This window comes from Gymnogyps californianus, chromosome 12 (assembly GCF_018139145.2).
Source record: "Gymnogyps californianus isolate 813 chromosome 12, ASM1813914v2, whole genome shotgun sequence".
In the NCBI taxonomy this organism is placed as follows: Eukaryota; Metazoa; Chordata; class Aves; order Accipitriformes; family Cathartidae; genus Gymnogyps; species Gymnogyps californianus.
Window position 1 is genome coordinate 10291569 of NC_059482.1, and position 14791 is coordinate 10306359.

A 14791-nucleotide genomic window follows, 5' to 3' on the forward strand; every position below is an offset into this window, starting at 1 on the left:
CCCTCCCTTTTAGCCAAAGTGCTGGGCTGGACTCGGCTTTCAAGAGCCGTTATCCGCCTACAGCTCCTTATCCAAGCAGCAAATCCCCGCAGCGTCCCTAACGCTTTCACTTCCCTTTCCCCACGGACTGCAGAAGGGAGGGGAACGAGCGGAGCCGGGGTTACTCCAGGCCCCGGGAGCTCACGACCCACCCCCCCCCCACCCCCCCCCAGGCCGGGTCAGGCCCCCACATATGTGCAGCCCCGAGCACACCGGGGGCGGCCCGGCCCGCCGTGCGGCCTGCGCCGGCCCCGCCGCCTCCGGGCCCCGCTCCCCCCAGGCCGGATCGCCCCCCCGTACCCCGGGGGCCCCGCTCCCCTCAGGCCGGGCCGCCGCCCGCCCCCCGCCGGGCTGCCCCGGCTCCGTCCCTCCCCGCCGCGGCCGCAGGCAGGGCAGGAGAGGGGGAGCTCCGGCCGGCCCCCGCGGGGCGGAGGTCACCCGCCTCCCCCCGCCCTCCGCCCATGGGCGCCGGCTCCGTCCAGCCGCCGCCGCTCCGGCCCCGCGCGCAGGAGGAGGCGGCGGGGCGCGTCTCCCGGCGGCGGCTGCGCCCGCCTCGCCGCCCGCTGCCGCCCGCCAGCCGCCGGGGAGCCGCGGCGGAGGCGCATGGAGACAACGGCCGCCGCTGTGTGCTGGGGTAAGGCGCGCTGAGGCGGCGGGAGCCGCGCCGGGCGCCCGCCCCTGCCGCGGGCGGCAGCGGAGTGGGGGGGGGGGGGGGGCCCGCAGCCGGGCAGGACTGTGCCCCGGGGGGCGTCGCGGGGCGGGCGGCGTCGAGCCACGGCGGGGGAAGGAAACTTTGTGTTACTCAGGCACCCCCTCCCACAAAAGACAAAGCACCCCCCACCAGGCTGCGCCCCCAGCGCGGTGCTGCGCGGGGGTGCGGCCGTGGTGGCAAGCACGAGATTCAGAGGGAAAAACCCGCTGAGGAAGATCAGCGACGAGGGGCCGCTGGAGGGGCAGAAGCCAGGACCAGCCCCGCGGCACAGGGCACGGGGGACAGCGTGCTTCATCTGGGTGCAAATACAGCCTAGGCAAAGCGCTGTGCAAATGCTGTATTACATCCGACTGACTATCAGGGGCTCACATTTTATATGCAACTGCAGAGGAAAGAAGCCCATCTTTTAAGAAATCTAAACATTGTTATTTAGGACACGTTTTACTCGTGTGCATTTTGTTGCCTGCAAGTGTAAATCTTTGAAGTGCAAGTTATAAATATTAAAGCTTAAATGCATAGGGGGAGTACATGTATCAAATTTTAGCATAAATTTATGCCAACCCAAGTTTGACACATATACACCCCTAATGTATTCAAGGTGCACTTAGACAAATTAGGAAACAGTTATTTTGTTTTACAATGGTAAGTGCCTGTTTCAGAGACTGGTGAATGACTTAACAACAATAATTAGCATATTTGTATAACACATTGTTGTTCATACATGGGTTTTTGAATGTAAGAGGCATTAAAGGCATATATAATATCATTTCCTGAACTGGAGTGATTCCTGGAAGTATGAAGCAATGACTTGTTTGGTTTTTTCACCCCCATTCAAGCTACATCTGTGTGTATATTCAGTTTGAAACACATAGTCCTGCCCCAGAGAGAGTGGGTGCACATTAACAAAACTGTGTCTTCAACTGACATCTGGTTGCAAAACAAAACCAAACTGCTATTAAGGACCTTTTTTTCCATTTTTCCCTCCTTAGTTCTTTTCTTCCATCTTCCTCTCATCTCTGGAAGCTCCATCCGTATTGGAATAGGCAGCAATTATTCCAATCTCTGTAAGTAGTCTTTTTTTTTTTTTTTTTAACTGCATTAATGGCATGCCTTGCAGTCATGTACAGCTGTAGGAATATTATATTTAAAGTCCTCTAGCAGATAAACATCAGTCCATTAAAAAGCAAATAGCTTCCTGACTAAGAAAACAACTGAGTTAACAGAAATGGACTTAACCTTGTGATCTTTATACAGACAAAACTCTCAGAAATGAGTGAGAGAATTGTCTGAAAGAGGACCATAAAATTTAGTGTCAGGTACAAGTACTTCAATATTTCCTTTTTAAAAAAAAAAATCCTCCTTTTCAGCATTTTCTCCCACAACAACAAATTAGCACATAGCTGCTAAAACTGATTTACAAATTGAGCACGCTGACATCAGTCAAAATTTATATCATTTTGGCACTCACTAGTGAAACAAATGTGGCTAAAAATTACTTCTAGTCATTGAAATAAAACAATTCCTGACATATGACCTCCTTCTACTCTCTTTTTTATGACTGACTTTTGTAGTTATTACATTAAAGTTTTTTGAAAAGGAAATATAACATTATAGGAGCCAATTCTGCCCATGTCACTGGTCCTATTTTGGCAGAAAACCACATGTATGCAGGGAAGCAGAGTAACATGTCCAATCTCTTAGATGAAAGAATGCATAAGGATAAAAATACATGCACAACAATTAAAACAACCAAGATACCTCTCAGAGCAAGTGCTGCAGCTCAAGAAAAGCCATGCTGAAATGTTGTAACTAGATTATGACTTCGGTAACAACTTTCAAGCTAAGATGCCCATCATGGGTGAGAAATCATATGACTAAACCTGAAGTTTAAAGAAAGAACAGGCAAAAACTTACCTTATTTACTTTGGAACATACATAAAGGAACAACAAAGTCAGGCAGCTACTATCATTCACAGACTAGAAATATTATCAAGCTTAATGTTTGCTGCCACAACCTGCCAACTTGGAGAAATTATTCATAGTGTCAAGACCAGCTTCTGTCAACACTAGGTATTTGTAGGATCTAACCCTAAGATAACTTTGGTAACTAGGAGCAGAGTTTGGTTGGTTTTGCACTGTCTTCAGCTTTACCAAGTAAATGCAAAGTGTCTTCTTTCAGATTGCCTGGTAATCCCTTAAACTCCTAGAAAAAAACATGTTAAAGTTGGGCTCAAGAGCAAGTGCAAAATTAGTAGCTGCTGATTAAAAGTGTTCACCCTCGGGCTACCTAATAGATGACCAACTGGCATCCCCTAAGTCATAGAAAATACATAATAACAATACAAAAATGACAGGAAATTGTAAATGCTTACATTAGTATAGCTACATGTGGCAGTCTACTCATTTATTAGTGAATTGCCTGGAGAGTTGGCAAAAAAAAATACTTGTAACATGCTTATGTTGTTACAGGTTAATATTACAAAAATACTGTTTAGATTATTTTTTCACAGAACTGTTGGGTTTACATTAGGCATGAAATGACATTTCATAGCACTTCATTACGTATGTAGCCAGTATATGTTTAGTTTGGGGATTCATATCAAAATAACATGATTTCTTATCCATTCTTTGCTTTCCTGTTCCTTGACCCTTAAGCTCAGATTTTCCCCTGCCATTGCCCCTCCCAGAGAGACCACTTCTTCATGGCAAGACAACTTTGTATTGCATTAACTTTAGATTAGTGGAGTTTTGTAATAGAACTGTTGCAGCAGAGTAGTCTGAGTATTGCCCTAATTTCCAAATAGGTGCCTACATCTCTTCAAAATTAAGTGTTCTTAAGACAATATTTTTGTTTTACTTTGTCCTTAACTGAGTACAGTTCAGCCAGGCCCAATGTTCTGGCCTTCTATGCAAAGGCTATCGTGTTTAATTACTGTAATGCCTAGACTGCGAAATGTTTTACTGACAATAACAGATAAATATTAACACAATACCACGTGGGCATTAGCCAAAAAAAAAAAAAAACCAAACAAAACCCAAACCAAACTGTGGCTTGTATTACGTTTTTATAGTGAACATGGAAAGAGACTGGCGTTATCCCAGGCTGTTACTATGTACTACAGGAAGGAGACTACATAGGGGATTCTTCAGCTTTACAGAATTCACGTATGCCAGGTACTAGACCTGTTTACTCTCCCAACACTCAATTTCCTAAGCAAGTGCAAAGGCCCAGGAGCAGGACTGCAGCTCTTCTCATACAGAGTTGGCTGTGCCTCAGGAGTACTGCTCTTGTACAGGACAAAGGGGTAAAGTCACACAAGCGAAGTCCAGGCAAGCTAATACTCAGGAATGGAGCTATGTGACTTCAACCACACAGTACCAAGGTGGGTTGACAGTTTCAGCATTTAATGGAACTTTCTGATTGGAAATAAAATTTGCTATTAGCTTTGTTGCTTTACATGTTTTTTTCTGAGAGAAACATTAGATTTTCTTTGCAAAGTGTTTGTAGCTTTTGGTCAGGTATGTTTGGTTTGTTTTTTTTTTTTTTTAAGTAAAAAGTAAAATTTATCTCCAGAAAATATTGATGACAATGAGTATAAATCATTATTAATCAGCAGTCAGGAACCTCAGTCACTGTTTCTAATACTTAAATGAAGGGGGCCCAAAACTGTCAGAGAAGTAAAAAGGCAGACAAACGGTTCTACCCAAACTGCCTTCCTTTCCTGCATGCCGCTGCCTCCTTCACCTCCTCCCCAGCAGTTCTGAGATTCATCTCTGAAGAAATGGATTGTAAGCACAGGTAAAAGCAAAAGCATGTGATTTTGCAATTATCCAGATTGCCAATGCGTATCAGCTATTATAAAAAGACAGTTATTTTACAACTATTAAGTGACTATCTGGTTGTGTATTTAAATATTAGTAAATCTTTACAATAGCCGTATTGAACTATGTCTCTGCTGTTACATCTAAGAGCACAAGGAATGTCCAGAGATATGTAAAACGTTCGTTTGGATCCATGAATCAGGAAAAACAAAACTATAAAATATGCAGACAGTGCTTTAAAATACAGCATTAAGATTCCTGTGTTATAACCTTTATAGATCTTACAAACTTACTAAACAGAATTATCTCACAAAATCAAGAAGGAACAAAAGCATTCATACTATGGCTCTCCTCTTTCTGCATGAAAACCCACCTAAGCCAGGCACAGGGACATACTTGCTACAAAGAAAAAGTGCAGAAAATCCTGATCCTAAAACCAGTAGGCCCTTGAGTAGACACTTTGGATGCTGTCCCTCAGCATTCGGCTCACACACAGTAACAGCACAGCTGGCTGCCGGCTGTGTTGTCATTGACTACAGCACTGCTGGCTGTGCTCTGAGACCCCAGGACAACAGTGGAAGGTTAAATAAACTTCTACTCAGAAACAAGGAAATCTTTCTGTACACAGCAAGAATAAAATGCTCTCCACTGCTACAGACTAGGGAGTCTGTAGCTCTTGTTCTTGATGGCAAATCCTGTATTTTTCCCAGAATAGTCTCCAAACTCAGCCAGTTTAACAGAGTTGTCTAGAGGCCAGTACTCAATGAACATAACTCCACAGGCACAGGTGGAGCCCAGTGCTTCAGTTCAAACAGGGGAAGAAACGGGGTGATTTTGGGTCTGTGCAAGTATCTTATAGTGGTTCTATTGGCTGCACCAGGTTTGAGACACACAGAAAGACAAACGATTGCTTTAAGCCTGTGCGTGACAGCTTTGCCATGAGCTGGTGTCCTAGAAAGAGTTACATTGTGCCAGGAAGTTTAAGAGACAGACTGATAGATCTGCACCAAGACGTCTGCATCCCACAGCAGTATATTCCCTTGCACTTGTGGGATGCCTTGAGAAGTGTCAGTGATCAAAGCACCAACATCTACCACCCATTACCAGTCTCTCTCTTCTCTAACAGAGAATGCCAGAAACCATGTAGGTCTGTGATGCCAGGCAGTGAGGGAAACACACACTGTAGTTGCCCCCTCTTCTCTAAGTGCACAGCAAAGTTTAATCCCCAGAATAATCTGCTCTTTATTTTACCTCACTGATTTTTTGTCAAAGTGTGGATGTTTTCTGAAGGCACCAAAGAGGCTCCCATCTCCCTTTCCTTAAAGGCATACCCCATATCTCCCTACAGTTTTCCACATTGCACTTCAGGCTTTAATGACTCCAACTGTGCAGAAGGGAAGGATGTTCAAATCCCTCCAGAACCACACCTCAGAATTCTTTGTTCTTCTCCCCTAATAAGTCATATCCTGCTCAGTATGTTTCTGCCATCAGTTTATTTTATGATGGCTTGAAATCATCTGTTACATCAAGAATGATTTCACCTTCTCATTTATTAGACTGGAATCTGCACTAGGAAGGTATCAATTTCTCTCCAAGCCTGACAATTTCTCATCCTCGTTTATGAGCATGTAGGCTGACAACTCCAAGTCGTTCATTTCCACTGTAACTACTGACTTTATGCTTTAGTTTCAGCAGCTTCTCCCAAATCCTACCTCCCATTCCTGATTTTTTAGTGGAGGGAATAATAGATTAGAATTAATTCCTATGCAACTACTATGCAAAAATACAGATTATAGTCCAACCCTGCTCCCTATCAAATAAATAGAAATGATGCTTTAGTTTTTGAAGGGGATCTCATCAAACTGGTACAAGCAGCCATACTGAGAAGCCTCTCAGAGAAGAGTAGGGGGGAGATATGTTTTAGAGGTGCTGAGCGCTATTAACTCTTGCAGTCTGACATTTCAGTATTATGTAATGATTGTATTTGAGCTATATGTTCAAGCACCTGAAAATGCAGTGGATGCCCAGACGCCTTTATGCAGAGCATCTTTCAAGGAGAGGTAGACACCTAATTGATTATGAGCTTTTGTAAAGCCTACTTAGAGTCTCTATCCTCAGATGCTTTGAAAATTTGCCCTCAAATTCAGAGCTGGCAGAAGCAAGCAATTCAGTTGGCTTTGACAGCACTTACTGAAACAGTGATTTTAGCTCCAAGACTTAATACGTATCTTGCTAGAACTTCCTGAAATCCCGCAAACTGTTTTTTAAAAATAATGACATTATATGACATATGAGACACCTACAGTCTTAAGGATCTAAGATAATGATGAAGATAATTCACTGGAGGACGTTCCAGCCAAAGCCACTCCATCACTGTCTATTCTTAATGCAAATAGTGCTTCTATTACTCTTTGTTTCTTTGGCCTCCTTAATTCTAAGTTTCTTATCTTTTAATTGCTTGTTTTTAGTTGCGAGCATGTTAATCCCTTTACTTCTATCATTAAAATGAGGATTTTCCTTTCAGCAATTGTTTTGTTTCATTAGAAGCATTATAAAAAGAAATAGTGAAATACATGCAGTTTTTAAAATTTTTTTACTTTTGAATCTCTCCTATTGGCAATTAATCTTTTTAAATTTCGTGGTTTCAGAGAAGCAGCTCTGTAAGCATCTGATCTTTACAGGTTTTCAGCATCCTAGCTTTATTTTGAATTAGCTGTAAAATTGTTACAGGATTACTTCTACTTAAAAGACCCAACTAAGACTGAAGCTTTATCGCGCTAGGTCCTGCACAAAATAACTGGCCTTGTCCTTCCAGATTGCAAGTGTCTCAATAACACAAAAGGTGGGAAGAGAAAAAAAGGTTGGCAGAAAAATTAATTGCTTTAGATTACATAGCAATTTAAGGAGAAAGCAAGGCTCTCCTGGCTCCTGGATTGGTATCTGTCCATTACTTGGCACTGACTCTTGCTAACAAGATACCTCACTAGCTATTTTCTCGTGTAGCATGGGTTTTTTTTCTATCTTCGTCCAATCCCCATATCTGTCTTTGTTCTTGGAGTTGAAGGAACAGACTTGCTGCAAGACAATTTCCAGAACATTTATTCTGCTTTTACATAAAATAATCATATGAAAAAGTAACTGAATTAATAGTCCACAGACAACCTGTTGTCCATCAGGCTCAGACCTGATAGAAATATTCTGAACTTACACTTAACTTCAACTTTCAGTTCCTACTTACTTAGGACAAGAAAAGTAACTACAGCTGGCCTGTAATGTTTTTCTAGTTAGATCACAAGTACAGGTGGGTCTCCCTTCCACTGGGGAACCAAAGAGATATATAGAAATGACGTATTTTGCATCAGAAAGTTAAACACTTCAGTCAGTAGAACAGCTTTCTGAGACACTCTAAATCATTTAATAGGCTGCTTCCAATTTTTAAACATTGAAAACGGGCCCCAGCTTACCAAATGGGTTAAATCAGGGTTTCTACAGCAAAGACTCAGGATCTTAAAGAGATGAGCTTTACAAAAGAGATCCCAGATCCTCTCGGGGAGAGAGTAATACAGTACATGGCAGAGCACCCAGCAGATTGCGAGCTATTGAGTCCCATTTGGAAGACTAGTTCTTACTAGGACAACCTCATATTGAATTTTGCTTCTAATCCACACTTAACCATCTCCTCTTATTAGTAAAGTTCAATATTTTGGCCTAAATGCTCCCCATTTATGATTATTTACAAGTTAGACTACTGAGGTACACAATGGCCATTTTCACTCTCCAAACGCACACCGTGTGCAAGTCATTGGCCCAAACACCTGGCAAGAAGTAAAAGACTTTTTCAATAAAGTAGGTCATAGAAAGCCCAATGCAGAACAGAAGACACTAGAGTTTTTAGAAATTTGTAAACCATGTTTCCTTGTTGTCATCTTAATGTATTGCCCTGAAACTTGCCTCTAAAGGTGCAGTGATTAGGCAAGCCTGCTATGCGATCCTCGTTCCCTGTTCAGCAAATAAATGTAAAAACCTACAGACTTGAACAGACAATAAAAGCTCTGAATGACAAATTAATACTCCTGGTTTATTGCAGGTGCCATGTTGACAAGTAGCCCAACAATATCTAGTCATTTGGTATTGTAATTATAACTCTGCCTCAGAGGCACATCGGGAGAGGAACATGAATCCAAAGTGATTTCTGTTTTGGCCTGGAACTTGGTGCTAGAGAAAGAACACACACACTGCAAAGAGGAGCAAAAAAGAGTAGCTATTTGGGATGACTTATGCATTATTTGAAGAGTATGTTAAACTTTGCTAATAGTCACACTCCTCACACTAAACACGTTTGTGGAATCAGATGTTCCTTTAGAAAGAATATGGGACATTCAATAATAGATTGAAAAAGCAGTTACAACTTATTCATGCTATTGTGCGCTGGGGTCTGTGCTGTATAGTACATTTCTTAGCATCAGTCCCAATCAGAAACTGTCCCAATGTTTAGGGAGAGCACAAAATCAGAATACCACCAACAAAGATTTTGTATATACATGACACTTTTAGAAAAGACTTTGCTTTTAGAACAGCACAATCCTAAATGGAAACATGAGTGGAAACTGTACTTTTGCAACTTGATCCTATTAGCCAACCTGAAAGATGTCTAAAAACCTGATAGAAGTCTAAAATAAAAAAGAAAAAAAAAAGCTGTGTTCAGAGCTACATTTCTGTGCTTCTGATTAAAAAAAAAAAATGTTTCTACTGAATGAAGGAAGACGTAAACTGGAAATTTTCCCAAAGTTGGAGACATAAGATCCTGCTTCAGGAGTGCTGGAGCATCTGTAGAGGTAGAAATAAGTACTTTTTCCTAGATTTCAAACATGTAAAATGATGATTCCCAAATACAGCCAAGGACAGCATGGTAAAATGCAGGGCTAAAGGTAGTATCAAGGTACCTTAATAGTATAGAAATGACATCTTGTGTCTGTCCTCTGATTTAAGGTTATTGTAAATTTCTTTAGATGCCATCAATGCAAAAATACTAAGGAATTGAGGGGCACAAGAAGTCACCAGAGAGATAAGAATCTCTCTTCTTTATATCATGTTTTGCGTAGGTTTCTGTGTCATGCTCATCTAAATCATATAAGTACAGCAGAGCATTAAGCATCAAACTAATATGTGCCATGTGTTGTTTATTCTCTCATCCTCTCACCAAGCTCGAGTTGTTAAATCATCTCTGTGTCACTGGAGGACCCTTCTTCACCACGACTATCTTCCCACAGCTGGCTACAAAGGTTTCAAAGCCAGGCCGCAGGCAAGAAGGAGGACTATGATTCTTACGAAGTGCAAAGGGTTACGTTGCAGAGAATAGTTCCTGCTGGTGGATTATCAGACTCGGTGGTTGATGCGAGAAGTGCATACCCACTTTAACAGATATATAATTCAATGGTCATTTGGATAAAAAAAAAATTGTGGTATTACTAACACAGGAAAATAAAAATTTGGATAATGTACAATAGCTGTAAACTATTATGTGTATTTTAATGGTGCAGGTTAATTTTCAACTTGTGGATTAGTTTTATGCATCACATTTATATAATATTGCACCTTAACCTAAATTTGATATGATCATTTTGATGTTCTTAAATTACTAATTTACATTTCATAAATTCATTCAAATGCATGCTGATTTATAATACAAACCTTGAAAACCATCAGCATGGCATTGTGTGGCACACTCCAGTTGGGAACAGGTGGACTTAGAACTGGGAAGTGCTTCTCCAAAAGAGACTTTGTTAGCTCCCTGTCATTTGTAGTAAAAATTGTTTTCAAATCAATGTTACCTCAGGGTAAAACACACTTTAAAGACAAAATACTTTGTGCTAGCCTCTACTGAGATAGAATCATCATCTTGGAAAGTAATACATTTTCTCACAAACGAAACTATCCGTCTCAAAAGACTTTTCATTGCATGGAACTTAAACACTGTTATTTGTTCAGTCAGTACCACACTGAATGTGATGCCTACCTCTGTCCCTGCCTGCTGCATGACTATAGGCCTGTGCCTCAGTTTCTTCCTCAAAAAAGCATTTACATATTTTTAGTCTTCATGGTTTTTTCAGTTATTTTGCAGCTCCCCTTGAGAATAGATGGAAGACTTGTGTCATCTGGATTCACAAAAGACATATTTTGCTCTTGCTACATCTGGGAAATACAGCTTTATGGGATAGGTTTGCACACCTTTTTTTTTTTTTAACCATGATTGTCCCCCACTGCTTTTCAGTCCAAAAAAATTGGATCTGCCCATATAATTTCTTATAGCTTACAATCTTAATGGTTCTCCCTGAAGATAATAAAACATCGCAGTGGTTTTCTAGCATTTTCATAAAGACTGTATCCCTAAGTGACTTACACAGTTCAACAACAACTAGCAGAAACAGAAAGCATAGTATTACTTTCTGGATGAGAGAGAAGAGGCATTTATCTTTAAGTGACCTTCAAAGTAGAGCCAGTAAAGCAGTGAAAAGTAAAACAGGAATTTTATGTTGCAGGAACTGTAGAAAACTTTGTTACATCCAAAAACTGGTGAAATCGTAGCCAGTGATAGAGGAGAATTGTGTTGAACTAGTAAAAACAGAACAGTGAACAAGATAGATACAAAAGGGTGTAGACTGGAGCTAGTTCAAAGAGATTTAAAATAATTAGGGCAACTTCAAACTAGATTACAAACTAAACAGACTTTATGGAAGATATAAATATGTGCAACGCATACTAGGACCAATTACTCTAATAAATTTGCTAATATATTATTTTTTCCTTTTGCATCATTTTCCTGCAGGTAAATTCCTTTTTGATATTTGCAATGACTGTGTAACCAGTCTAAAGTTGTTCCCATTTACACAGTGACTATGTTTGGTACACAAAGTAATTATTGCTTAGCTGCTTCTTCTATAATGCTTTAACTCTAAAAGAAAAAAAAAAAAAAAACCAAAAACCAAAAACACCAGACAGGAATCCCCACTACTTTAATTGCTGGGAATTCTATGCCATTTTACCCCAAAATTGTCCGAGATGCCTACCAGAAATACAGTAGCCATTTGGGAAACGTACTACTGCAAGATGCTCTGAAAGTACAAAACAGCATGATCTGATTATTGGCCTCCAGATTGCAGAGCTGCCAGGTACAAGCGTACAATCTAAGATTTACTATAACAGTGTGTTATCAATGCTGGTGATATTTATAAATGCATTTGGGGGTACTGACATCTTCCACTGGAGCGGCTGTGTGGAGAATTGAAAATCATGAACAATTACTCTAAACTGCATGATTTTGCAGCTACGAAGGATGACAAAAAGGCTCCAAATTAAAAACACTGGAGAGCAAACAAAAACGTGATGTAGCAGAATTGCCTGTCTTCTGTTGGGTATCGATTTGCACACTAGCCCTCTGTGCCTTTACTTTCAAGAGCTAGTGTTTTTCAAGTTGGGCTTGGACTTTTATTTGCCTGTATCTGGAATGTTTTAGATTGCTTACATAAAGTAAGCTGAATACAGCTCTAGTACTCTAATGAAATTTAAAGGTGATTTCCGAAGAGTCTTTCTACGCAAAGGTCTTCCTTGCCAAACTTAAAAAAAATTTTATTCTGTCATTAATGAACTATTTTCTGTCTATTTTACTTCTGTTTGTCGTTACTGGAAGGCCCTACAAAACTGTGCAACTAAATGATGTCAGTGTATCCATTTGCGCACTCAGATGCGCTTGTCAGAAAATAGTTTCCTTGTATCTACCATCAAAGCAAGACTACTTTCAATAGCACCATTGGTGAAAGGTGAAGAAAAAAAAAAAAACAACCCAAACCTTCTTTGAATAATGTAGGAGATTTTTTTCCCCTCTTTTCCTGGATAATTTTCAGAATTCCTGATCTCCATGAATGTTTGTTCCTTATAGTATGTTAATAGATTTTTAACCTAACAAACTGGAATACATTTACATAACAACTTCTTTTTTCAATTATTTGCTCAAAGTGTTTTAGATGGTATGGCTGGTCACTGGCATTCCATGGGATATTTTGTATTGTGCAGTTAATGTGTCAAAAAAAAAAAAAAATACTCTTCCTTGCATAGAGATTCCCCAGCTCCTTTTTAAATTTTGTATCAGGCAGCTGCTGTTTGAATGTTTATGGACATCAAATAAAACAGCTATTTTGAGTAGCCAGTGAAAGCTAAACACCTATTGCTTGCTGGCATTGCATTTGCAGTGACCACTCTCTCCTCAGGCATACCCTCAGAACTTTTGGACTAGGAAGGGGTGATCCTGATGAGATATGACAAGTGATGACACTCCCACCAGCACTCCCATTTCTTGTGCAAATATGTTTTGCACAGGTGAATATTAGCATGGCCTGAAACTCTGCTTTTCTTAAGTTACAGGGCTTTGGCTGGTATCATCTCTCCTTTGAGAGTAGGAAATTTCTGTTCATGCATGTGTGTACGCATAAAGGAACCACAGTACGCTATCAAAGGACAAGATAAAATTATTCTTTTTCCCCCTCTCTAGGCAGAGATGAGTGATTCAGTCTTCTACTCAGCCTCCAAGAATCAACAGTAGTCCTGGGAAGTGGCTTTAATCTTTCAACTGAGGAGCCAGCCAAAGATTTGGCTTCATGCAGAGCTGCAGACCCTACTATATAGGATTTAATGTCTCTGCAAACCAAACCTGAGTTTACGTCTCCATAAATTTACCCAAGGCTTTATTAAGATAAGTCAAAAAAATCCTTCCCCACTCTATCAGACTGAGTTCCTACCCTTAATTGTCAAACTGGAAAGGGATTGTGAGAGAGTTACAGCTAAGAAGCCCTTAATCCAGTCCTTCAGGTTTGTGCAAGATAGCAGATCTCTTTTTTCCCCCTCATTTATCCATTTTGTGTGTTAAGCTGGGGCAAAGATGGATTGTTTTGTTTTGGATGTTAAAGCATGTAAGTCATTCAGAAGGCTAGGTGCCTCAGAGACATGGTACCCTTGTGATTTCTTTGGTATGCTTCACCTAGACCTCATCTGTCTTGAACATTATTTAAATGATCAGCAACAACAGTATAGGAAATATTTGTTTGAGTCTGGACCCTTTTTACATCTGACAAAGAGGAGAAAGTGTTTTCATCCACCCAGGGCTTTCAAAAGCAGGAAGACTGACTTTCAGTAGACATGCGGCTTTGTTCTCGGGAAGGAGTTGCTTGTTACACAAAGTCATCTATTGTTTCTCCTCCTTTCAGATGAACAGAGCATTCTGCCGTGTAAAAAAGAAGAACTACAGTGTGGTGACGGACTCTGCCTCTTAAACTGGCTGCGCTGTCACTATAAGAAGGACTGTGGTAGAGACTACATGTCCATCAAACTAACATGCTCAAGTGAGTTACCTTTCACTTTCCTAAATCATGACACAGCGTCCTACGAATGTGAATCCATTTGCTCACCGAATCAGTGTTTGTAGCAATATACTGTTCTAAACATTAGATTTGATCTGGTTTTGCTGTTGCAAGGATATTTAAAGGTTTATTTATTCATATGTCTAAATCATTTATACTGCATGCTGATTTCAAGTAGAATAGTAGAAATGTCAGCAGTAGCAGGAAAGGAAGATTTGGTCGAGCTCAACATGCATTAAGCTAATGTATTGTGAAGGCTGCTGCTCTGAAATGCTAGTTGAGGGGGGAGAAGGGGAAAAAAAAAAAAAGCCTAAAAAAGGCAGTTGCCATTGCCAGAAACAATTAGACACTAGCAGTTCTGCAGAGCAGTGACTGCTGGCCAGGCACTCTGCATTTGGAAACGTTAATGTGATTAAACAAACTGCCAGCTGATTAAAATAATGCGTGGGCAGGGGAGAGGTAAGAATTACTGTCAAGTCAGAGAGATCCAGCGTATTTAAAGGAGTCATAGGGTAACTTCTGTAAACAGTGCAGATAGTTTTAGCCATTTGTTTTAGAACCAGATTTGTTGCAAATAAGTTGAAAGATAAGTTGGAGGATTTCTGATGAACAAAAGTGTGTTGTAATCTCAGCAATTGCTCTTTACTAGGAAACTTGGTGATGTAACCATCTCAGCTTTTTCTGTTCCTACTTTTTGCTTGTTATGTTTACTTGTTAATTTCAAGCTACAGTTTTAACTCTGAAATCTTGCTTTTAACATACCCATGTTGTAACTGGCAACATCTAAGAGGGCAAATTACTTTTGGAC

At 40.6% G+C, this 14791-nt stretch overlaps 1 protein-coding gene across 1 annotated transcript in view; it reads left to right on the forward strand.

The window, feature by feature from the left end:
- Nucleotides 1-622: 622 nt before the first annotated feature.
- BEAN1 (brain expressed associated with NEDD4 1) overlaps nucleotides 623-14791 on the forward strand; it is a 60079-nt gene continuing 45910 nt past the window's right edge. The window contains exons 1-3 of the mRNA XM_050903864.1: nucleotides 623-673; nucleotides 1741-1815; nucleotides 13831-13965. Of these exons, the coding sequence (XP_050759821.1) occupies nucleotides 643-673; nucleotides 1741-1815; nucleotides 13831-13965 (241 nt within the window). The 5' untranslated portion in view covers nucleotides 623-642. The remainder of the gene's footprint in view (nucleotides 674-1740; nucleotides 1816-13830; nucleotides 13966-14791) is intronic.